At 49.0% G+C, this 25,407-nt stretch overlaps 1 protein-coding gene across 1 annotated transcript; it reads left to right on the top strand.

Annotated features, from left to right (window-relative positions):
• Window positions 1–367: 367 nt before the first annotated feature.
• LOC132218585 (phosphofurin acidic cluster sorting protein 2-like) lies at window positions 368–19,562 on the top strand. Its single transcript, XM_059669984.1, is given in 11 exon segments — window positions 368–388; window positions 5,387–5,497; window positions 7,071–7,589; window positions 16,429–16,510; window positions 17,069–17,560; window positions 17,670–17,817; window positions 17,911–18,088; window positions 18,196–18,298; window positions 18,301–18,640; window positions 18,642–18,850; window positions 18,853–19,562. Coding segments are annotated over 11 exon segments (2,913 nt in total).
• The last annotated feature ends 5,845 nt before the right edge of the window (window positions 19,563–25,407 follow it).

The following is a 25,407-nucleotide window of genomic DNA, read 5'->3' as shown; positions in this document are numbered from 1 at the left end:
ACAGCCTGGCTTCTCCATTTACATCAGTCCTCTCCACTGCTCCAAACCACCCTGTAGAGAAAGGACTGACATCCTTCTAGGCACCATGCTCTGGAAAAAGCTGCAAAGTCTCTGAACAAATGGGAATAATCTTTGTACCAGACATGCAAACCATGCCCTCAAGATGAGCACCTCTCTGGGCTGACAGGGGCACTAAAAAATTCTAGTGGAATGTGACAACTCCTATGGCTGACATGGCACCATAAGCACTGAGAACAGGAGCCCATCTGGGGACCATACACAAGGCTCTTTAGGATCGGATTCCTAAAGCAAACCGGAAGATGCATAAGGATTTGTCTACCCACTTTATCCTGATTTTTCATGCGCCATGGCAATTGAGGGAAGCACTGTGAGATTAAACAAAGGCTGGAGATGTAAAGGGAGGGTAGGTTTACCTTAGAGACCATGGGCCTTTGTACATTTAGGATTGCTGTTAACAATCCTAACATTCATTAGTTGGGATAAACCAGATTTTGAACAAATATATTTAACAAAAAAAATGGTTTTAGAGTAAGTCCTGTATGCTGGAACTGCTAAGTACTAGGGATCAGCGATGCTAAAGTCTTTTCAACATGATTATCATTGGAATACAGATATATGAGGACAATGACATCATGTGGTTCCCATAGTACAAGTGGGCTTAGGGTGACAGGAAGAGGACATTTCTTTGTGGAGAAGTATTGTGTTTCCACTTCCAAAGAGAGTCCCTATAGAGAACTTTCTATTTCTAGTCAGTGGAGATATATGATATTAACCAGGCAAGCCAGGCATTGAGAGACATTTCAGGCAGAAGGAAGAATTAGAAAAATAGAATTGAGTCAGGAAACAATAAGGGATGTGGGGGTGGGCTTGCAAGTACTAGGATCATCAGGAGGTTGGTTCCCAGGACCAGAACAGGGATGGCTGAGCAGAGAGCAAGTCAGACACCAGCTCTGGGAGCCCTGGCATGATGGTCCCTAGCAGTGACCCGCTGTCCTGGTACAGGAGGGAAAAGGGAAGCAGATGTTCCTGAGTTTGAGAGCAGGTAGAATGAGAAGCAGAAGGGCATGGACAATAGTAAGGAGAGAGTGGGGTGTAGGTGGGGAGACGTCACACATGTCCTAAATGATGAAAAGCTGCAGAGTATGGTGAGGACAGGTGTCCATGAAGTGGAGGGAGGTGATGGTCTCAGCACTGAGGTGCTAATAAAATGGTGGGAGTAAGAGGTGGATGAGGCAACCTCAAGGACAATCCCGAGTTTCCTGCAGGTGAGACAGAAGGAGATTTTGGAGACAGTTGCCTATTTTGTCCCTAAAGAATGTGGCCTGATTGATGGGTTAGTAGGAGACTGTGGCAGAAGTTAGTAGTTACCAACCTGGGTGATGGAATCTCAAAGAGGGGGGCTCCTGAAGCAACAGAAGCATGTCTGGAGGTTGCCCAGAGTACACAGGTGAGTGCTGACTGGCCTGCTGGCACCATGGACACACCCATAACTGTGGGAGAGCCAGCGCTCCTCAGCCCGTGTGTCCTGCTTGTTTCTGAAATCCTCAGATGCTAGCACGCTTTATGATCTTGAAAAGCCCAAGGGTAATGACATGACCCTTCAGATGAAAGATAAAGGGCCTGCTTATTTAGGATGCTCAGCATAGCTCTCCACTCTCCCCTCAGTGCCCTCTCCTCCCTACTCCCCTTCAGCCCTGTCTGCTCACTGGGAACCCCGAGGTTGTCTGCAATCCAGGCCTAACTTCACTCCTCATACTTGGAGTACCATCAACAAGTGGTTTCCCTAGACTCCCAGCTCCTGGTTTTTAAGGAACCATTGTGAGAATCAGCTCAGCTAACAGGGTGACTCTCTCACCTCCATAGGGACACGCACACAGTCTTAAATACACACAGATGCACACTGAGAGAACACAGCTCAGGAGCCCAGGGCACAGGACTAGGGAGCCAGGCCTCTCGGCACAACTGAGTGTCTCATTTCCAGTGCCCACATGTCCCCAATCCACAGAACTCCTGTTTCACTGGTGCCCTCTTCCCTATGTCCTCCGCATCATGCTGGGGTAGAAGCTGGTAGGCATGAGGTGCCATGTTGATACCTGGGCTCCTGCTCACTCACTGAAGTCCCATTTAAATGACAAAGTCAATTTGGCTCTAAGAACTGAGCTGATCTGTAATGGATGGATCTGCCTTTCTGTTCCCTCCGCAACTATGTCCTGAGCACTCACAATGGTCCATGAGGAGAAACCATAGGGCCTGCCCCCAAGGAGCTCACAGGCTGCAGGCAAGGCAGACACAACCATGCAGACACAGTCATGTGATAGGGAAGAGCAGTGGCTGTGTAGAAAGGGAGCAGGTGCTAAGAGGAGGACTGGAGGCTTCTGGGTGAAGGGCTGAAAGCCTGCACTGAGGTGGCATTTATTTTCACATCAGTATGACCAGAAAGAGCCAGCCCTACACACACTCAGGTGTAGTTAGCCTGGCGGAAGGCACAGCTAGCTGTGCAGACACTTAGAGGCAGTAAGTGTCTGGATGGAGAGGAGGTTAGAAAGATGGATGCATGGCTGGAGGGAACTGGGAGGAGATAAGGGAGGGAGGGAGGGCAGGCTCAGGGCCTGGTGTGGGACAACTGTGCTAGTGATCTATTGCTGAGAGTTACCCCACACTACAGACTTAACCAATGGACACGCATTAGCTCACAAGTCTGTGACAAGGAATCCCGCATGGCTCAGCTGGGACTACAGTGGTCTCACCTGAGGCAGGATATGTCACTGAGGATCTGAGCTCACTCGGCGGCTGGGGGTCTTTAGGATTCAGTTTGGATGGAAGACCTGTCTCCTGTCTGTCTGTTGGTCTCATTCAGTGCCACGCCATGTGGGTCTCTCCAGATAGCAACTCCCAGCACAGAGGCTTATTCCTCAGTGTGGCCTGAGAGACAGAGAGGTAGAAAGAGAGACAGACAGACAGACAGACAGAGAGAAAACAGTTCAGTGTGAGCAAGTGTGAGGCACCAACTTTTTAGAAAACAAAAATTAATTGAGTTTATAGAGCAAGGAAGGGAGAGACAAGTAGAGAAACATCCATGCAAGAGAGCAGCATCGATTAGTTGCCTCCTGTACCCGCCCCAACCAGGGATTGAACCTATAGCCTAGGCACGTGCCCTGTCATGGAATTACACCAGCAGCCTTTTGGTGCACAGAATGACACTGAACCAACTGAGCCTCTCTGGCTGGGCCAGGCACTGACCTTTAGAACCAAGTCACTGTGGTTGTGTTGGATCCCTTTGCCGTCTTTTCTGCAGGCACTACTGACACCCACACTTAAGGGGATGGCACACATTCACACCACAGGAGGAAGGTGAAGACCACGGGGAGTCCCTGAGGAGAGAACTGCTGACCTGAGAGGTCCATGCCTTGCCCAGGATCACAGACGGTCAGAATGCAGAGCCTGAAGTAAACCCAGCTGTGTCCTCAAATTTGGGATCCTAGGTGCACCCAGGTTTGCTCAGGGGCTCTGGAAAAGGCTGTGCTGGTAGAATCGTGTGCAGACATGGAGATGGCATGGGGGAGACAGTGGGCATTTGGCAGCCTAGACGGTATTTGTCTGAAAAGACGCTCAGATCTGGAATCAGGAAGGTGCACCACTGTCCACAACCCACCCACAGTGGAGAAAGCCAGGCCCCCTTATGTTGAGCTCATGCTTACGCAGTCCTGAATCACATCCTCATTGGATAACTGGGAAACAGAAGCCTGTAGTCAGGCAGAGATTGGCCAGGGTACATGGCATTCAGGGTCCAGAGTTCAGGAAAGTTCAGACCTTCTAGGCCAGTGATGGCGAACCTATGACACGCGAGTCAGAGGTGACACACGAACTCATTTTTTGTTTGATTTTTCTTTGTTAAATGGCATTTAAATATATAAAATAAATATCAGAAATATAAATCTTTGTTTTACTATGGTTGAAAATATCAAAAAATTTTTATATATGTGACATGGCACCAGAGTTAAGTTAGGGCTTTTCAAAATGCTGACACTCTGAGCTCAAAAGGTTCCTCATCACTGTTCTAGGCCAAGGCTCCCACCTCCCCCACAGAGTTGGTTTGGAAATTAGAAATCCTGACCTATTTGGTAGCTCCTGCCTGTTCCTCCCTATGAGGGCCGTTTTGTTCTGGGATCCAGAAAGGGAGCACTGGTATGCGCGTGCGCACGCGCACACACACACACACACACACACACACACACACACACACACGCAGATGCACACGCACACACACACTAACAGTCTAGATGTGATGATCTTGGGTGGGATTAGAAGAAAAGCAGACACAGAGGAGGTGACAACAGGAAAGAAAAACAGGTTGGAGGCACTACCTACTTGTGACAGTCCTCCTCCTACTTCACAGCTCCTCCCCCACAGGAGCCTGAACAGCCCTAAGAAGCACTTGCTGTGTAACCCATTGCACAGGCAAGAGAGATATGGGCACTGACAGGCACAATGACTTCTCCAGGATCAAGAAGAGTAAAGAATGAGAGGTTGAGTCTGAGCTCAGGTCGGTTTCCTCAACTCTGGCACCCTGGCTGCACACAGAGCTCCTAGAGAGCTGGGGGGGTGTTGGTGTCACTGTGTACACATAAGGGGCTTCATGGAGAAGAGGGGTCTGCAGACAGCAGCCCACAGGACTACTTGCATAGCTGTCATGAGATGAGGGGACTCAGGGAAGACAATCCCAGGTATGAGGTCACTATCCAATAGAACTTTGTACTCCCGTAACCAGGCACCCACATTTTAGCCCAGCAGGTAGCTCACTTGCCAAGAGGCATTTGGCAGAGCAAGATGTTCTCTTGCTGTTTTCCCCGTGATTGGTGCTCTTGCTTCGGGAGACCCCGCAGTGAGAGCTTTTGGAGACGGTGCCGACGTTGGTTCAACCCTCGTTCCAGACGTATCTGGCCTTGTCCAAAAACATGGCCTCAGGTAACACAAGGTGGCCTGGGTCAGACCCATTCAGACCAGGCGACCTCTGTGTGCGATCCCTGTGCAGTCCACATCCCCTCCCCTTGATGTGGTGGGAAGAAGGACCTGAAGGGAGAAGCCTGGGGGCAGGAACAGCTTTTGGGGCAGTGAATCCCCTAGAGGTCCTGCTGTGTTCAGACCCCAGGACAGGGCAGGCAGGTGGAGATGGGCTTCCAGCAGGGTCCCTTATCTGTGCCAATGACACTCCTAGCCCTCTGGCTGTCAGACATTTTCCTCTGCAAGGGAGGTCTGAGTTCATCACACTGTGTGTGTGTCGGCAGTGGAGGGACCCAGGGGTCACAGAACCAGCAAAACAGGGCCCTGAGGCTTTCCCCCTGGTGACTGGGAACTGTCTTCACAGAGCCCCACGCAGGAGAACAGCGAGGAGCTGAAAGAAGGGGTCCTCAACTCCCTGCCCCTGCAGGAGGCACAGGTGCCCCATACATGCTCCAGTGAGCAGCATGGCCCCAGGGTGAGTGCAGGTGCTGAGGTGACCCAGACTCCAGGACTCCATGCTGGCAAAGGGGTCCCTGGGTTCCAGAAGCTGCCCTGTTATTCTCTCAAGATCCATCCTGGATTCCATTTTCCACAGTAATCTGGCTCTCCATCTCCTCCTCCCAAGCCACTCTCACTGTCCGTCATCTTTCAGATGAGATGCAAAGTCACTGCCCACAAAGTTTTAGGAATATCAGAGGAGAGACTTTGTACCATTTCACCTCATGCTCAGTCAAGTGTATTTTCGAATTTCTCTACAAACGTTCCCTTTTTAACACCCATCTCCAAGTGTCCAGGTCGGCCTGACAATGCTTACACACCTTCTCCCACTCTTACACACCATCATGATGAGTAGGGATGCTTTTTCCAAAAGGACATGGGGCTCAAGGTACCAAGTCTCTTGCTTTGCCCTTTGCTGCCCCCCGAGGACCACATCCCTGTGGTCCCTCCAGGTCAGGAGCTGGGGCCTCCCTGGGATGCACAACATACTGAGAGGGGGACCTGTTATCAGGGCTGGCGATCCAACTGTTCACTGCTGTGGGATCTGGACATGATCCCCTCCTGTGCCATGTCAAGGGTGCTGCACTGAACACCCCACTTGTCCTAATATCCAGACCTGCCCACCCCTGGAAAAGCCTCTGTGTTTCCATCTCAGAATGGGATCTTCTGTCAGAAATCCCAGGTTGACATTGTTCACACCAGGAGGTGCTGTCCATTCTCTGCTAAGAAAATGAATAAGATACTAATGTGTCTCATCATAACTCACCTTCAAGTGGATTCCGCCAAGAACCTTTTCTCTTGTTCATGTAGAAAACATGAAAACCTGTGAAGAATTTTTCAGAGTTTCTCTGAGCCAAAGTGTAAACAATTGCGCTGAAGCAAAATCTCAACCGAATGAGATAGTAATGCTCCAGTGAATGGCAGCTTTGCACCTTGATTTATACATTACAATCAAAAGAGGAGACTTGTGTGGGTTGCATGAAATCCATTGGTGATAGATTAGGGAGGCAGGAGAAATCAAAGCAGGGAATCTCTGGGGTTGGATAAAAGGTAAAATGATAGACACATACTTCTTTTACATAGGTGTGAGCAGGATAGTTAACAGTCAACAATGAACTCAATGACAATAAGCGGATTTGTGGTCTTTGCAGAATGATGCCTGTGCTTTGAGTGTTCTGAAAGAAGGAAAATTACTTTGACATTACAAAAATATGTTGCTGTAGATTCAAAAAGACAATAGACAAGCTCAGTTAAGGTAAAGATTGACCTTTGTCAGGGAAGATGACAGCCTGGTACATGACTCCCCACCATACACTGCTTTTACAAGTAGTTTAAAAAACACTTTAATTTCGGATCATCCTTTGTGGTTACTTTAGGTCTCTGAGTTTGCAAGGCCGCCAGGTTAGCATGTGGTCTCTGTGATCACTCTTGCCCCACCTCCAGCTACCAATCCCTGAGTGCTTGGGGTTCAGTCTGAGCTGTAGCCTCCAACCCACCTGGCAGTTTATGAGCTGACCCTGATGCTATGTGCCCCCTCTGTCCCAACACAGGGTGCAAATAAGGCCTCTATGGGGCCTGCGGCTGCAGGCCTGGACAACCTGCCCGCTGCACTCAACACTCAGGTGCCGATGAACATCTTTGCTACCTGGGAGGTGGACTGCTCCAGCCCCACCTGTGTGCCTCGGCAGTGCAGCCTCGCCTTAAACAAGCTGCTGATCTACAGGGAGCTGGAGAAGGAGGTCAGGGGTGTGGTCATCAGTGTGAAGATCCAGGGCTGCAAGACCATCTTGAGGTCGGATGAGATCCTGCTGCCCCCCAGTGGTCAAGTGCAGACCGACCTGGCGCTGACCTTCTCCCTGCAGTACCCCCACTCCCTCAAGAGGAAAGGCAGCACCTTGCAGGTCCTCCTGCAGCAGAAGCAGCGCCTCAGCACCCAGGCCCTCATGGGGTATAAGACACTCGCCATGGGCACCATCAACATGGCTGAGTTGATGCTGCGACCCCTCCAGGGCGGCCAGATGCTGAGCCTCCATAGCACCATCACGGAGACATCTGCCCATGTGGCTGAGGTCAGCATCTCCTCCTTGTCCAGCCAGCCCATGGAAGTGGAGGACAGCACCCGGCAGGCTGGCCCCAATGCCAAGTCCAGCTTTAGTTACTCTGACCATCAGGCTAGCCGTGATCCCAGGCTCTGGCAGGACCAAGAGGAGGAGGATTTTGACTTTGGGGAGTCCAAAAAGCAGCTCCAAGGAGGAGGAAGTGTGCCACCCATGACAAGGGAACAATATGCCATCAAGAAGGTTGGGGCGTGGCTGCGTAGGGAGAAACTGTGGGAGGAAGAACTGAGCCTGGAGCAGGAGTCTTGGGGGAATGTCACCGAGGAGGACGATGACCTCAATGTGCTGTGTGATTCGGTTGAGAACATTAGCGACAGTAGATCATGAGAGTTGTCCTCAGTACCCCAAATCCCTGGCTCAGGCCATTCTAGGAAGACCTATGTTACCCCGGCTCTCAGAGGGAGATCTAGACCATCCACAGTGCCGGAGCCAGAAGGAGCAGCCAAATCCAACCAACGTGACAGGATGAGATGCTAGAAATCAGCGGGCACATCACCAAACCGAGTCTCTCCTCATCCCCTCCCCCAGATCCTCTGGGCAGCAGGTGGGCTGCTGGGGCTGGAGCACATCCCAGAAGGAGCGACAAGTGGCACAGCCACACAAAGGCAGGTCAACAGCCTGGACAAGCACTGTCCTGACCGACTGAGCCAGCTGCAGATCCCCAGGATGACAGTGTATGATCAACTAAACAGCATCCTCATCTCTGACAACTAGCTGCCGAGAACACCCTCTCCTCAATGCCTCTGACTGGCAGGGGCAGTTCCTGGCTGAGTCCTGCAGCAACACATGCTGGCGAGGTGTGCACCTGCTCCAAGCCTGAGGTCCAGGCAGCCTTCAGCACCATCATCTGGAGGATACAGGCCACTGTCCTCCTCTCCTTTGAGGCTTGTGGTCCCAGGTCCTGGGCCACAGCATGTGTCAGCTGCTATGGCAGGAGGGCTTTCCCCTCCCTGATAACAGCAATATAAAAAAAATTGTTTATCTTACACATACTTCGAATTTTAGTGTATTTTTCTTATATGATTCAGTAAAAGAATACTTATTTAAAATAAAATTTATTTAAAATAAATTTAAATTATATAAATTTTAACTCTATGATCCCTCAAAGTGTAAATTCCAAATTCAAGTACATTCACAATTTTTCACAACTGTCACATCACATCACAAACACACTCTAGTTCTGGAACATTTTCAGAACCCACAACCTAGGTATGTGCCCTGACCAGGAATCAAACCTGCCACCTTCTGGTGTATGACATGACTGTCCAACCAACTGATGAGGCACCCTGTCCAGGCTTTGAGAGAGCAATATTTTCATTTGAATTTTTCATTCTGGTTTATACTGCAATTGGATACCTTTTCACATACTATTTGCCCTGTTTCTTGTTTTGGAATTTCAGTTGGAGGGCTTTTGCCCTCTTTCCCATTGGATTGTTAGGAAATCTCAATTGCTATGGATATCAGCTTTTTGCCATGTCACTTGCAAATGGTTTCTCTAGCTTGCCATTGTCTCCACTTGCTGTGTGTTTTGCCAAGGAAATGCATTCCATTTTGATGTGGTCAAATCTGTCTTCTCTTATGCTTTTTGATTTTGTTTCTCACTTTGAGTGGAAAAGATGTTTTCTGTCTTATCTGGAAGATAGGCCAGGTTGTATTGTGCTAACAGAGCCCTAAACCTCAGTGGTTTGCAGCAGCAAAAGTTAGTTTCATAGTCATGTGACTTCAATGAACTGATGGATTTCAAAAGGGTTCCTTTTTTCAGATTGTTCACCTGTTCTTCATTTTTTATAGTAAGGATGAAAGTAAGGACTTCCTACTTCTTATATGTCAGAGTGGAAACCAGAAGTTGACGTTTTATTTGGCAATGGCCTGTGGTGGACATGACGTCTATTTCCCCCTTTTCTTACAGCTGCCTGTTTCCACATCCAGGTGGTTCTGGGGAGTGTGGTTCAGGGCCCTGGAGTGGAGGTATCAGCACATCTAACTGGCCTGTTGCCTTTTGGATCAGATGCTTTTTCAGTGGTTGTATGTGGATATAAGAATCTTTATACTAGTGACCAGAAAGAAATTCTGGATATTCTCAATTAAATTAGAGCAGTCAGAGAGTGGAAGAGACAGAGCAGTCAGCCAGTAGTAGCGGGGAGCCAGCAGTCTGAAGGGTCTTGGGTTTGATTCCAGTAAGGGCACATACCTTGGTTGCAGGCTAGATCCTTGTCCCTAGTCTGGGAAGAGCAGTAGTCAACCAATCGATTTCTCTCTCACATCGATGTATGTCTCTCTGTCTGTCCCCCTTTCTTCCATTCTCTCTAAAAATCAATGGAAACTTATCCTTGGGTGAGGATTAACAACAACAACAACAACAATAATTTAGTGAGAAGAATGGCACTGCCACTTGCATTAAAACCTCAGGCATGTTAGCTGAGTTCTTTAAGGCTTGCTCCTTTCATGTGGAAAATGAATTGCAAGGATAAAATTAAGTAAAATGGGCTTAACATAAAGAATAGGCACATGGTGGACACTCAATATATATGGTCCATTACTTTATTAATACATATGTATGTAAACAATCAGGTGGAAATGCAAAGTGTAACGTCAACAAAACAATCTAAAGCCTTAAGATGTTAACAGGAATTGCCCAGGGCCTTCCAATGCTCTATTTCTCCATTTAATCCTAAGTGGAGGGACTTCCTAAATTCTAGATAGAAAGATAAAATGTTGCAAGGGCACATAGTCTCATGAATTAATCTACAATTTACTTCTTTGAAGTAAAAATCATAACAGGATTTTGGGGAAACAAAAACTATTCTAAATTTTATCTAAAAATAAATATGCAAACAAATCAGGAAACAGTTGAAAAGAATATAAGAAGGGGACTTGCTCTGTCAACTAGAAAGGACTCTCAGGTAGTGCGGCCCTGGTGCTGGAGTGAGCAGGTCCTGGGAGCTGGGCAGCGACATCAGGAACAGGGCAGAGCACACATGGGACTGAGTGGATCATTATGGGCCCTTTGGCAACAAATAGCCCTGGGACAGCTGTTTATTGCCGTGGTTCTCAACCTTGGCTGCACATTAGAATCAGCTGGGAACCTTTTTAAAATCCTGATTTCTGGGCCTCATCCTCCGGAAATTCTGTTTCTTTGTTATGGGTTGGGGCCACAACATTAGTAACAAAGAAACAGAATTTTCGGAGGATGAGGCCCAGAAATCAGGATTTTAAAAAGACTCCCAGGTGATTCTAATGTGCAGCCAAGTTTGAGAACCACTGATTTAGGGGAACATATTAGATCAGTATTTCAGGTCTCACCAAAAACATTTAAAATGAGTTTAAGATGAATACATTTTACCGCGCCTTTTTTTCTCTTGAAAGTCTAGAGCAGGTGGAATGAAAAATTTAAAAACAAAAAATGAGAGAATATAAATAGACTCTATTCACTTCCATGATGTAGAGATAGATAACACTTTCCACATGTTGATGTTTTTTGGGGGGAGATGAGATGTAAAGGAGGAAAAAGGTCAGTCCTATGAAGTCCTGAACAAAGAGCCTTGCAGACACAGATGTGTGTGCAAAGGCCCTGAGGTGGGAAAGAGCTCCCCGGGTTTTAGGAATGAAATACAGGCCAGGGTGGCTGGAGTAAAGACGAGTGTGAGACAGAAGTTGTGCAGGTCATGGGGTCCAGAGCCTGCAGTCTTGTTCAGGTTGTAAGATTTATTCCAGGTGCAATGAGGAGTTTTAGAGGATTTTAAGTGAAAGATTTTAAGTGAAAGATATTTAGTAACTATCTATTTGTATTTTACAACAATATTTTAATAATCAGATATGGCTGTTGCATTTTGGATCAGATGCTTTTTCAATGCCTGTCAATTTCATTAACTTTTATAAAGATAACTTTTTAAATTTTAGAATATTCATTCTCAGGTTTAATTTTCTAAAAAGCCAACAACATCTGAGAAATTTAATTATTTTTATTTTAAATTTATTTTTAAGAATAGTTGATATACAATCTTATATAGTTATAGTGTTTCAGGTGTTTGATATTGTAATTTGACAATTTTATCAGCTCACCAGTTCGTTCTTTCTTTCTTTCTTTCTTTCTTTCTTTCTTTCTTTCTTTCTTTCTTTCTTTCTTTCTTTCTTTCCTTTCTTTCTTTCTTTCTTTCTTTCTTTCTTTCTTTCTTTCTTTCTTTCTTTCTTTCTTTCTTTCTTTCGTTCTTTCTTATTAATAACTAGAGGCTCAGTGCAAAAAATTTGTACACTCGGGGGGTAGGGGGGCGTCCCTCAGCCTGGCCTGTGCCCTCTCGCAGTCTGGGACCCCTCGGGAGATAACGCCCTGCTGGCTTAGGCCTGTTCCTGTGAGGCAGAGGGCAGGCCCAATCCCTAGGTGCATCCCCTGGTCGGGATCAGAGCAGGGCCAATTGGGGAGTTGGGGCGACGCACCCTGTCATGCACAGAGCAGGGCAGATTGGGAGGTTGCGATGCCACCCTCAGTCATGCTTAGGGTAGGGTCGATTAGGGGGTTGGGGCACCACCCCCTGTCACACTCAAGGCAGGGTCAATAGGGAGGTTGCGGCAACCACCCCCTGTCACGCACGGAGCAGGGCCCATCAGGGGGTTGGGGCTCCATACCCTGTCATGCACAGAGCAGGGTCGATCAGGGGGTTGGGGAGCTCCCCCCTGTCATGCAGAGAGCAGGGCCCATTAGGGGGTTGGGGAGCTCCCCCCTGTCATGCACAGATCAGGGCCGATCAGGGGGTTGAGGAGCTCCCCCCTGTCACTCACAGAGTAGGGCCGATAGGGGAGTTGGGGCACCGCCCCCTGTCACACTCAAGGCAGGGTCAATAGGAAGGTTGCGGCGCCACCCCCTGTCACGCACAGAGCAGGGCCAATCAGTTGGTTGGGGCACTGCCCCCTGTCACACTCAAGGCAGGGTCAATAGGGAGGTTGAGGCGCCACCCCCTATCACACACAGAGCAGGGCCCATCAGGGGGGTTGGGGCTCCATACCCTGTCATGCACAGAGCAGGGCCCATTAGGGGGTTGGGGAGCTGCCCCCTGTCATGCACAGAGCAGGGCCAATCAGGGGGTTGGGGAGCTCCCCCGTATCAGGCACAGAGGAGGGCTGATCAGGAGGTTGGGGCACCTTCCTCTGTCGCGAACAGAGCAGGGTGGATAGGGAGGTTGTGGCCCCACCCCCTGTCACACACAGAGCTGCAGGGCGATCAGGGTGTTTGGGCGTTGCCCCCTGTCATGCTGATCCTGGTGCCGGGAGGCCTCTCGGCTCCACTGATCCCGGTGCTGGGAGGCATAGTACCCTTTTACTATATAGGATAGAGGCCTGGTGCATGGGTTGGGCTGGCTTGTTTGCCATGAAGGGTGTCCTGGATCAGGGTGGGAGTCCCCACTGGGGTGCCTGGCCAGCCTGGGTGAGGGGATGATGGCTGTTTGCAGCTGGTCACACAGCCTTCAGGGTGGGCGTCCCCACTGGGGTGCCTGGCCAGTCTGGGTGAGGGGCTGAGGGCTGAAGCTCCCAACTGCTCCTTTTTTCCTCTTATTTTTATTCTGGGCCAGCTTTAGCTCTGGCTCCAGCTCTGAGGCCTCTGCTGCTGAAAGCAGGTATCTGGTTTTTGGGTTCTATAATCGAAACAATGTATAACTCCAGCTCTGAGATCCTGGCTCACTAAAAGCAGGTTTCTGGGTTTTGTTTAGCTTCTATATTTGTTACAATGTTTCAAACTGCAGGCTCAGAGGCCGGCAGCAGCAGGCGGGGAACATTGGAGTCCTCTGTCACTGAAGCAAGCAAGCCTCATGTTAGTTTCAAGCTGCCTGGCTGCCGGCCACCATCTTGGCTGGCAGTTAATTTGCATATCTCCCTGATTAGCCAATGGGAAGGGTAGCGGTCGTACGGTAATTACCATGTTTCTCTTTTATTAGATAGTATAGCTACTTTATTCATATATATATATATATATATATATATATATATATATATATATATATATTTATTAAGATATTACATATGTGTCCTTATCCCCACGTTACCCCCTATCCCCCCGCTCATGCCCTCCCCCCGACCCCCTGTGGTCCGTGTCCATTGATTAGGCCTATATGCTTTCATATAAGTCCTTTGGTTGATCTCTCCCCCTTACCCCCACCCTCCCCTACCTTCCCTCCAAGGCCTGACAGTCCACTCGATGCCTCTCCGTCTCTGGATCTGACATTGTTCATCAGTTTACGTTGTTCATTATATTCCACAAATTAGTGAGATCATGTGGTATTTATCCTTCTCTGACTGGCTTATTTCACTTGGCATAATGCTCTCCAGCTCCATCCATACTGTGGCAAATGGTAAGAATCCCTTCTTTTTTACAGCAGAGCTACACATATAGTGGAAGTTCTATAGAAGGGGGAGAATGGATGTTAGAATTTATTAGCTTCAGGAGAGTTCAGAGATAATCTCTGAAATTTCTTATTAATTTCGTTTTTAAAGAGAATTTATCTGTGCTCCTCCTTAGAAGTTTCTAATTTCCAAATCAAGATGTGTTTCCTATTCATTCAATCAGTTTAATTTTCAGGAGGCATTTTTCTAATGGTGGTGTTTGTATTTCTTGCCTGGGAAAAATTAATTAAGGCACCGAAAGACAACTGTATATTGGCCATTTTCAGTTAATATTTTCTAGTTAAATCTTCTCATTTCTGTAAAGCACTTGCAAGTCAAGGTGTCCTATCAGGAATAGTAATGAGGGCTGGAGTCTGGGAGTTCCCAGCCATGGAGGCACAACTTCCAATGTTAATTATAGGTGTGTTTGTGGCTCTTGTTTTTATTGTTGTTTGGTATCTGCAGTCTCTCAGCAAATTTTCTAGAGGTGTGATGTAGTGGATTGAGGTTTGTTGCTTTAGGGCTTGAGCAGCATGTTGCTCCCTTTCCCAGAGTCTCATTCAACCCTCTTATGTGCCTCGGTTTCTCTCCCTGCTGTCTACAACAACCAGAAGGGCCACCAGTGCAGGTGGACCAAACCTGATTAGTGCTCCCCCTGAAGAGCCAGTTAGTTTAATTACAGTTGTGTGAGAATTTATGGGGCTCCTGCATGTCCTGAGGACTGACCTCTGACACAGCAGCACAGATCCTTACTTGTCTAAGAACACCTGAGATTCATGCAGGAAAGAGCATGTAATTGGATATTGAATTACAATATTAAGTGAAAGATTTTTCACAATCAAAATCCCCTTCATCTTCTGAGATGAACAAGACCAGCTGTCATTTGTACAGCCCAGGTGTTTGCCCCAGACTCTCAAATGGCAATTCCAATGGAAAAGCCAGTGGTCAAGTCCAGGCCCATTTTCCCTCCTGTCTCTCCTTAGCCTGGGATCTGTCAATCGTTAAACTTAGTTCCCCCAACAGTATTAACAATACGGCTCAAATAAAGTCCGCAGCACAAGCAAGGGGAAGTCCTGGGTCCAAGAGACAACTCACACAAGTTCACCAAATGGACAGGGAGCTGGGAAGTCAATGGGCCCTTTCCTGCATCCTAGCACCAGGTGTAGGTCTGCACAGTGGTGCTGGGTGAGCTTTTCCGGGATCCTGCTGTATTGTGCCAAGTACATGTCAATGTAAGAAGCATTCAAAACTGTGAACAATTGTAGAGATTTTATCTGAGCCCACCTGTCAATTGCCATGAAGCAAAATCTCAATGCATTGAAACAATGCTGTGGAGAATGGCCGTGTTCACCTTATTTTAGATATTACCATCAAAAGTGGAGATGTATGTTTGTTGTATCAAATCCGCTGGCGATAGATACACACATACTTCTTCACACTGGTGGATATAGGATAGAACAGCCAACAATGAACTTAATAACAATGAGGGGATTTGTGGTCTCCACACAGCACGGTGTGTCCAAAACAAGGAACATTCCTTTGACATTCCAAAGCTATGTTTTTGTGGATTCCAAAAGACAATAGACAGGCTCAGCTAAGTTAAAGATTGACCATTTTTTAGAGAAGATGCCAGGCTAGATGTAGCGAAACACCAAAAACTGCTTTTGATTAGAAATGTTTTAACTTCAGGACATCCTTTGTGAAAACTTTAGGTCCCTGAGCTTAAAAGACCACCACCCAGGCATTCTCTGACCTAATCACAGGTTAGTGAGTGCCCACTTTTTGTGTGACCACAATCTCCTTTGATCACTTAGGCCCCACCTCTTGCCACCAAACATGTCCCTCCTCTGTTCCACCACAAGAGGACAAACCATCAATGCTGAGTAGGAAAAGGACCAGTAGGGTGCCAGCAGCTGCAGCTTCCTCACAAACTGTGGGCCAGGCCAGCACATCCACAGTGCTCAAAGCACAGGTACCCAGGAACCTGTTAGCTACCTGGGAGGTGGACTGCTCCAGCCCCAGCTGAGTGCCCAGGTGGTGCAGTCTCACTTTAAAGAAGCTAGTGATCTCCAAGAAGCTGGCCAAGAACCTCATCTCCGTGGTGATTTCTGTGAATATGCAGGACTCCAAGGGCATCCTGAGGTCCCAAGAGATTGTGCTGCCCCGCAGTAGACCGGTGCAGACCAACCTGGTGATCACCTTCTCCCTGCAGTACAACCACTTCCTCAAGGGAGAAGGTAACAAGCTCCTGATCATGCTGGAGCAGAGGAAGTGCTCTAAGAACAGGAACGTCCTGGGCTACAAGACACTGGCCTCTGGCGCCATCCACATGGCTGACGTCATGCACCAAAACCCCAGGTGTGGCCAGATGCTGAGCCTCTGCAGCAGAGTCAAGGAGTCCTCCACCAAGATGGCCGAGATCTGGATCTCCTCACTGTGCAGCCAGCCTATCAATGAGGAGGACAGTGCCAAGCAGACCAGCCTCAAGGCCAAGTCCACAGGTAACAACACTGAGGGCAGGATAAGAGCTCCTTTTCTGAGCTGTAAGCCAGCTAGAGTGGAAAGCACAGACAGGACCTTCACAAGGATGACTTCGAGAAGAGGAAGCCGAAGAAGCTGCAGTGATCAATACAAGGAATCTTGAAGCAGAAAGTCCTGGTGCTGTTTCACAGGTCCAAAGTGTCAGAGAGGGACCTTCGGGCTGACATGATGCGGAACCGGAGGAAAAGTGACCTCTACATGGAGGATGATGAGATCGTCTTTAGCAACCCCAGACCCAAGCTCAGGCCATACTTCAAAGGCCTGTCAGGCTCCAGCTAGCAGATGGAGATGCGAGGAAGCCACATTGCCAGGACCAAAAAGGAGCCTCTGACTGTTGCCCACATGACAGAAAATGCGTGGGCCCTGGGACGAAAACAGCTAAGTGACAGTGCAATGAATTTGTGGGCTACAGCACACCACCAGCAAGGTGGAAAAGATCCATACCTCCTCCCTGTCCATGCCGTACATCAACCATGAGGACAGCGCCAGAGAAGCCAATCTCAAGGCTGAGTGCTCAGAGAACCACTCTAATGGCAAGTCTGAGAACTTTCTCTCGAAGCTCGGGGCCAGCTACAATGCCAGCCACAGGCAGGAACAGGAGGAGGATGACTTCGACAAGGGGAATCCGATAGTCAGAAGGAGGTCCATGACTCGGCAACAGAACTACCACCAGAAAGTCTTGTTATGGCTGCACACAGTCAAAGTGTCAGAGGAGATGCTGGACATTGGGCAGGAAGGACTATGTGGAGCATTCCAGGAGGTGGAGGAGGACCTGGACCTCCTGTATGACATGCTGGAGAACGCCAGTGACAGTGATCCAGAAATCGAGGACGATGACAGTGTCCTCAGCACCCCAACGCCTCAGCTCAGGCAATACTTCGAAAGCCTGTCTAGCCGCCCAGACATGAGGGACAATCACAGTGTCCTCAGCAGCCCCAATCCCAAGTTCAGGATATACCTGGAAGGCCTGTCAGACTACAGCTTGCAGATGGAGATGTGGGGCCTCCACAGTGCCAGCATCTGAAAGGAGCCACTGAGTCTGGCCCATCTGCCTGAGATCACATGGGCCCAAGGAGGCAAGCAGCCAAGCCACAGTGACTCCAAATTTGTGGCTTACAGCATACCCACCCGTCAGATGGACAAGATCCTGGATGGCCACCCTGTCCAGTCAGCCCATGGATCATGATGTCGGTGCCATACAGGCCAGCACCAAGGCCCAGACCTTGCATAACGACTCTGCCAACATGTCTGAGAGCTTCTACTTTCAGCAGGCAGCTAGCTAAAATGCCACCCACAGTTCATCCCAGGGGAATAACTTTCATGAAGGGAATCTGATAGTAAGAAGGAGATGCATGACCAGGCACCAGAATTACCACCCGAGAGCTGTGGAATGCATGCTCATGGACCAAGTGCTGGAGGAGGTCGTATCCTCACAACAGGCCCTGGTGAGGCATGTCCCCAAAGTAGAGAAGGCCCTGGACTTTCGGTATCACCCTGTGGACAGCTCCAGCGAGAGTAGTCTAGACATGGAGGACGATGTAAGTGTCCCCAGCACCCCAAAGCCCACGCTCAGGCGATACTTTGACAGCATGTCAAGTGATGGTGGCTCTGACTCAATGGTCCAAGGAATTCACCTGGGGAGCAGCTGGAGGACAACCTGGAGGCAGAGTCCTCCATTTGGGGTTGGTTCACCAAGATGCTCCCATCCATAGTGCTCTTCTCCAAGTCTGTAGTCATCCCCTCCAGCAGGCCAAGGGGAAACAGGCTGGCCACCGGGGCTACAACACAGCCCTGAATGAGTGGTTCAACACCCTGAACAATGACGGCCCAGACCTACAGAGCCAGCGGCAGATCCCCAGGAAGCCCATGAGTGACCAGCCAAACAACACCCTCATTTCCCAGAACAAGCTGCCCGAGAACATCATCCTGGTCAACACCTCGGACTGGCAGGGCCAGTTACTTTCAGACATCCTGCAGGGGCACACACTGCCTGTGGTGTGCGCTTGTTCCACAGTTGATGTCCAGGAGGCATTTAGCATCATCATCTCCCGGATGCAGAGATATTGCAACTGCAATTCCCAAGCTCTGATAGCAGTGTTCTCACCAATCACCCCAATGGCTGGACTACATGCGTTTTCTGGTCATCCTGATGGGTTCCCACCCCCTGGCCAGATACCTGGGTTCCATGGAATGTCGCTACAACAACTTCTTCCAGGACCTATACTGGTGGGACATGTTCAACAACCTGGAGTCCCAGAACACCTTGCAGGACACACAGGGCGTTTTGTCGAGAATCACAGAGTAGGTGCCAACTGTGTCTACCTGCTGCCCATCGCAGAGGCCATGCTCAATGAGCAGCAGAAGCGCCCCAATGAGATGTCCTCACAGAAGCTCATTCCCTTAGTGTGGGCAGTGAAGGTTGGAAGAGTGGATCGATCTTCAGCCATGTCAAGAGATTCAGATGATGTGGACCCCTCATGCTCCAGTGTTCTTCCTGCCAGGAAGGCCTCATCCAACACACTCTCCCCTTCGTCAATGAGTGGGGGCCTCTTCTCCCCCAGCCAGAGTGTCCATGCAGAGATGATGGAGCTGCAGGTGGATTACGGAACAGCAGCCCAACCAATAGACATGAAGAGAATTGTGGAGAATAAAGACCTGCCTACCGCCAAAAGCACACTCAAGTGCTTCTTCCAGTCTATCCAGGCCAGCAGGCTGCCCAGCAGTGGTGAGGACACAGCAACACCCACCATGTCCATGACAGTGGTCACCAATGAGATGAAAAAGAAGGCGCCCAAGAAAACCAAGAACAAGGATGTGGAGTCCACAATCCAGTGCATTGAGGGCATCGGTCACCTGGTTTGCAAGGCAAAGAACCAGCAGAAAATGCTGCCAGTCGTCATTGATGGCACAGAGTCGAACGACGTGACGTTCTTCCAGCTGGCAGCCCAGTGGTCCTCTCACGTCAAGCTCTTCCCCATCTGCATCTTTGGACATCCCAATTCCACATTCTAGCCCTGCCTCTCTCCCTGCCCTTAGCTCTGCCTTGGCTAAGCCCAGAAGGACCCAGCTGCTTTTCTGTGAACAGATCGGTTTACTACAGACACAGGCCCTGGAGCCACCCAAAGAGAAACTGTTCTGAGTATGAATGCACTCAGAGCCTGGAACCTAAGGGGGTTGTTTCTCACTGGGAGCTCCTAACTGCTCTGTTCAATACAAGAATGCTCTTGTCCGTGGACATTCAGGAGGGTATTGTTGAGCTCGAGAATCATGGAAGATATGTTTTGGCCTCAGGATCCCCAGCATTCCAAGTGAAAAGGGTTATGGTCTTGAGAACCTGCCCATCCTGGAAGCCAGGACTCTGCTTCCCTGGGGAGCCAGCTCCAGCCTGTGCTCAGACTCAGAGCTGGGTGGCCAGAGCTGAAGGGCTAGCCTCTGATTGTTGGCATTCTGAGCAGAACAGGGAGGCCGGTGAGCCAGCCCTTGGATCCAGCTGCCACCCAGCCAAATGGCCCCAGCACCACATTCTTGAGATTTCCAATGAACTTCAGCCTCACAGGGAGAAAAAAACAAACAACAACAACAACAAAAAACCTGACCTGTGTGGTGCACAGGGCCCTGCTATACTGGCTAGACAAAGTGGTTGAATACCTGGGGAGGGAACCCACCTTCATTCCTGTCTATACTTACAGAACTTTTGTTACCACCCAACAGCTGTGAGACCAATTATTTACCAGGTGAGCCCCTCCCCTTCGAGAGCACATGATCACCAGGCCACCTGTTGGCTGTTTGCCTTCAGGTCACTGCAACTCTCTGAGTGTTTGTTCCTCTGAACCCTCGGTGAACCCAGGAGCTAGGGTTATTGTAGGGACTCACTGGGGTCCTCCCTGGTAAGTATTCTCTGGGTGCCTAGACAGTGGAGAGGTCTGCTGGAGGGGCTGTGATTGAGCCAATTGGTTATTTCCTATTCTTGTTTAGGAAGCCACTGCCAAATTTGTGATTCTCTTTGGGGTCTTGGGCTAAGCTGTTTCCAGATTTCAAAAAGAGATTGGAGATACGATTAGGAGTCCACTTCCCAGGTGAATCTGCATCAGGTATGCCGGGGGTGAGCAGTGGGGCCCCAGGGTCACCCAGTTTTCTCAGATCGGGCTGGTTTGGGCTCATTCATTCAGCACATATATTAGTCACCCTGACAGGTACAGACATGTCTCTAGGCACTGACCATAATCCAGTGCTCAGAGAAGACCTCAAGCCTGAACTGAAGAGCTTCCTTCTAGTCGGAAGTGATTCAGTCACACTGGGAAACACAGGCTCGTAGTGTCCACAGGACAGCACATGTGATGTCCTCCTCTTTTCCTCTACCTATGGCTGCCTCTGCCTGTATTGTGAAGAGATGATAGAATTCTGTTTTAGCAGAAAACGTGAGTCAGTTTTGGATCAGAGCCATGAGGGGAGTATAGGGACTGTGAACTCAAGGTGCTGGCCAAACCCTGGATCCCACACATGGTGGGATTTCTGTAAGAGGGCAGAGGTCTGAGGCTTCTCCTACAAAAAGGGAAGGAGTCAGAGAGCTGTGCATGTGGATTTAGGTGGTGTGGAGAGCAGTGGGAGCTCAGTGAGAGAGTCAGACCCTCAGCAAATTCATATCCTTCCCCTCCTAATCCAATCTTGCCTGCACCCCTATCCCGGGGACGTTGATCACTAATCTGGTAGAACCTCCTCAGTGGCAGCTTGGCAGCTGCACCCCACCCTGTGGGAGCTGAGTTTCAATGGGAGGCAAAGAACCACACAGGACAGCTCCTGAATTATGCAGCATGTAGGTGCAGGAGCCAAAGATTGAGGTGATAGAAAGGCCCTGGGGTTCCTTTGTTCGGTCATTGGTCAATATTCCTGAAGCACCTACTCTGTGCCAATGAATAACATGAACACAGTGGATACCAGCCCTCTCAGTCATAATAGGAGTGTCGTGAGAGGGGCAGGGACACTGAGAGAGCCTGTCAGGTTCCCCTGGAGAAGGGGACTGGTGGTTTCCTCATTGATCCAGAGCTGTCAGTTAGGAGCGAATTCTGCCAGCCCCTCCTGGCTGACCAGGCATTTCTCTGCAAGGACTGCCAGACTGAAGATGGACAAGGAGTAGGTCGGGCTTCTGGATGGGCAGGAGGAGCAGATACAGAACCCCAGGCTCTCTGAGTGGTGCTCTGGGAGGGTCGTGTGGAAGGAAAGGCCAGGCCTCAGACCCTGCTGCCCACCTATCTCTTTCCCAAGAACCCTCTCCTGCATCCTGGGCATCTGGGTGGACCAGCACCTCCAGGATTTCCCAGCCTGATGATGCTGTTGGCTTCCCTAGAGCTCAAATTTCCAGTCGCTGACCTGCCAAACCAGGCCCAGAGTCTCCATTCACAGCTGCACCACTGAGGAGGAAACAGAGGAGGAGGCCTCCGTGGGTGGTGTGGGTGAGTGAGCCTTTAGAAGGCAAAACAATAAATAAATAAATAAATAAATAAATAAATAAATAAATAAATAAATAAATAAATAAAAGCCAGTGAAGGTGGTAACATTACCTCTTCTTGGATCTACAGAACCAGCTCCAGAGCAACATCAGGAAAATGCTCAAGAGGCAATTCCAACCTAGTGGCCTTACCAGAGACAGAGCCAGATCCAGGCCCAGCTTTCACTGAACTTTAAGAGGCAGAACCACCTGCCCCATTTGAGCAACTCACCCCAGTTCCTTTGAGGCCTTGGTGCCAGATCCTGGGCCACAGCCTGTGTCAGCAGCCATTGCAGAGAGGGTGCCCCCACCCCCATTTTGATGCAGTATTTAACATTTTGTGTTTGTTACATATGCTTATACTTCTACTGTACTTCTTAATGATATTCAGTAACATATAGTGTATTGTAGAGAACCTTGAATAAAATACTCCTAAACATAACCTTACTTTAGATTCTATAAAATTTAACCCTTTAAATCATCAGAGCTTTGAACAAGTCTATTTTTCTGGACCTTGACCCACCCAGGGAGAACTGTCCACACCTTCTCCACCTGCCTTTCCTGGAAGCCAGGACTCTGCTTCACAGGGAGCTGGCTCCACCCTGTGCCCAGACTCAGAGCTGGGTGGCCAATGGCAAGGGCTGGCCTCCCATTGGGGGCATCCTCAGCCTGACATGGAGGCCAGTCAGCTCAGCCCTGGGCCTCCATGTTGACCACAACACTACTCACTCAAGCTTCCAAATAAACTTGACCCTCACACGGAGAAAAAAATACATGTAAGGTGCAGATCTCCCAGGAACAGTGACTGGACAAACTGATCAAATATTTGGTGCCCAGCTTCCTGGGCAGCATCCACACCTTTGACCACACCCACATTTCTGTGTTAATAGAGAAGATTTGCTACTAACCAATGTGTGGGACCAACCATGTACCAGGTGAGCCCTGCCCCTCCACAGCACAGTGGTCACTCAGCCACCTGCTTGCTGTGTCTTCAGTTCATTACATCTCTCCGCGCGATTGTTTCTCTGAACATGGGGAGAGCCGAGTCCCAGCCTCATAGGGTTATTGTAGGGACTAGGGGTTGGGGGAGGAATCTCCCTGGGAAATGGCTCTCTGGGTGCCTGGACACTGGAGAGGTGTGCAGAGGGTCTGTGGTTGTTCTAATTGACCATTTTCTTTTCTTAACAAACCTCCTGCCTTATTTGGATTCTTCTTGGGGCCTTAGTCTAAGCTATTTTCTATTTTGAGAAAAAGATTGGAGATTCCATTAGGCATCCTTATCCTGGTTGAAGCCAGTTTAGCAATCCCAGGGGTTCCCCAGGGTCACCCAGCTATCTGAGATAGGGCTGGTTTGGGCTCATTCAGTCAACAAATGCCCTGACTCCAGGATTTCCCTCCAGAGCTTCCTTCTAGTCAGGAGTGTTTTAGTCACAATAGGTTGCACAGGCAGGTAGCATCCACAGGTCAGGCCATATGACTTCCTCGTTCCAATATCGCTGCACCTTGCCATATTTGGAAGCAGAAAGTGGATCTCAAGACCAGCAGAAAAAGTGAATGGGCTTTGGATCAGAGCCTTAAGGGAAGTATGGAGGCTGTGACTTGGAGAAGCTGGAAAAATCTTGGATCCCATGCCTTGCCTTGTGAGATTTCTGCAAGAGGGCAGAGGTCTGAGGGCTTCTCCTAGAAAACACGGAGGGGTTCAAAGATCGCTGTGCATGGTGGTGTCTGTGAGTGGGGAGGGAATGGGGCTGGATTCCACAGAGAAGAGCTCCCAGAGGCTGGGATAGGCAGGAGCAAATAGTCCCTCAGGTCAGTGCCCCATGGCCTGCAGTGTGGATTACTTCCTGGGGTGGGCTCTGGAACAGAGACTTCAGTGATGCAGATGAGAGATCCATTCTTTGGAAGGTACACAAATCAGTCAGTCATGGTGGTAATATGTTCTTTTTTTGGATCTAGCAGCTCCAGAGTAAGATCAAGGAACACCTAAAGAGGAAACACCAACTCTGGTACCTTCTCCAGAGCCAGAGCAGGCTCCAGGCACAGGTGTCACTGAACTTCCAGATGTGCTACCACCTGCTGCATTGTAAACAGTAAACAGTAAACAGTGGCCAAGTCAGAGCAGCCTCCTTTCTGTGTAGGCGCTGAGCTGAGTGTGGGTGGGCAGGACAATGGTGACTGTCACAGACTTCAGATGACGGGGCAGTTGCTGAGACTGGAGGTAAATCCCCTTGAATAGCACAGCCTTTTCTTTCCATAAATAATAAGATGCCTGCTGTGCCCCTGCAAGGCCTTGGGGGTTGCACCGCTGAAAAAATTGGCCCTCAGGACTCCTATCTCAGGAGACACAGTTGTAGGGGGCCACACCGCCCACATCACACTCCTCTAACCAGAGATGTGCAAGCAGCCAGCCTGGTTCGCCTGAGATGTCCTGCCAGTCAACCCCCTCCAGCCTCCCAGTTTCCAGAGACTGTTCTGCAGGCTTATGTGTAGACCACTTGCTACCCAAAAATCCATATCACCAAGATGGGGCTACATGATAGACAGATGTCTGTAATACATCACATGTAAGGTCAGAGACACTTTGCACAGACCTTTATACATGGAGGGAGGGAGAAAGGTAGGGATGGAGGTGCACATACAAGGTGTAATACGTGATTTTACATGTCTGTGCCACAAGTGACAGCTGCCAGGAGAGGATCATCTTATTTTTCTAACTTGAAGGGTACTTACATTAGCTTCCAAATTAAATTGAAGAACATAAGCAAGTGAATATTCCTAAAGAAATCCTCCAAGTTCATGAAGCACCTTCTGAAGAAAGTGAACTTGTCAAATTTGGAAGTGGGTCAAGGTTATTGCCATGAACTGCAATGACTGCCCTCTAGTGGCCGAGTGAGACATGGCACACGTGTTGTGGGGCTCCTGGTTCTGACAGAATTGGAAGCAGACACCAAACTGAGCCTTTGCATGGGCTTGCCTCAAGACTACAATAAAATAGTAAGAGTCAATCTTTTGGGGTACCTTCTAGTAGAAGTCATTGTCCCATCATTTCACACTAGGAAAACACAGGTTTTGTCTCAAGTCTGGTATTTCAAGGAGTCTGTATTGAGCTCCTGATTCAGGTCCTGGGTTCCAGAACAGAAAAGCCAGGCAACATCCCAGCCACTGGACTTGAGGGCAGGGTCAAGGTAGTGTGGGGATAATGGTTGCACATCACCCTGCCATATGTTCATTGAAAAAATAGTACATAAAACCAAAGCATATTGATGGAAGCCTTCTGATTAAACAAGAAACATTTCAGATGATTGGATCATTCCCCCTCAAGCTACTTGAATACTTTAATCTAAATGTAAACACAGTCATTCCTAATATAGG

The sequence above is a fragment of the Myotis daubentonii genome, chromosome 16 (assembly GCF_963259705.1).
Source record: "Myotis daubentonii chromosome 16, mMyoDau2.1, whole genome shotgun sequence".
In the NCBI taxonomy this organism is placed as follows: Eukaryota; Metazoa; Chordata; class Mammalia; order Chiroptera; family Vespertilionidae; genus Myotis; species Myotis daubentonii.
The sequence above is the reverse complement of the archived record's forward strand: the minus strand, read 5'-3'. Positions and strand labels throughout refer to the sequence as shown.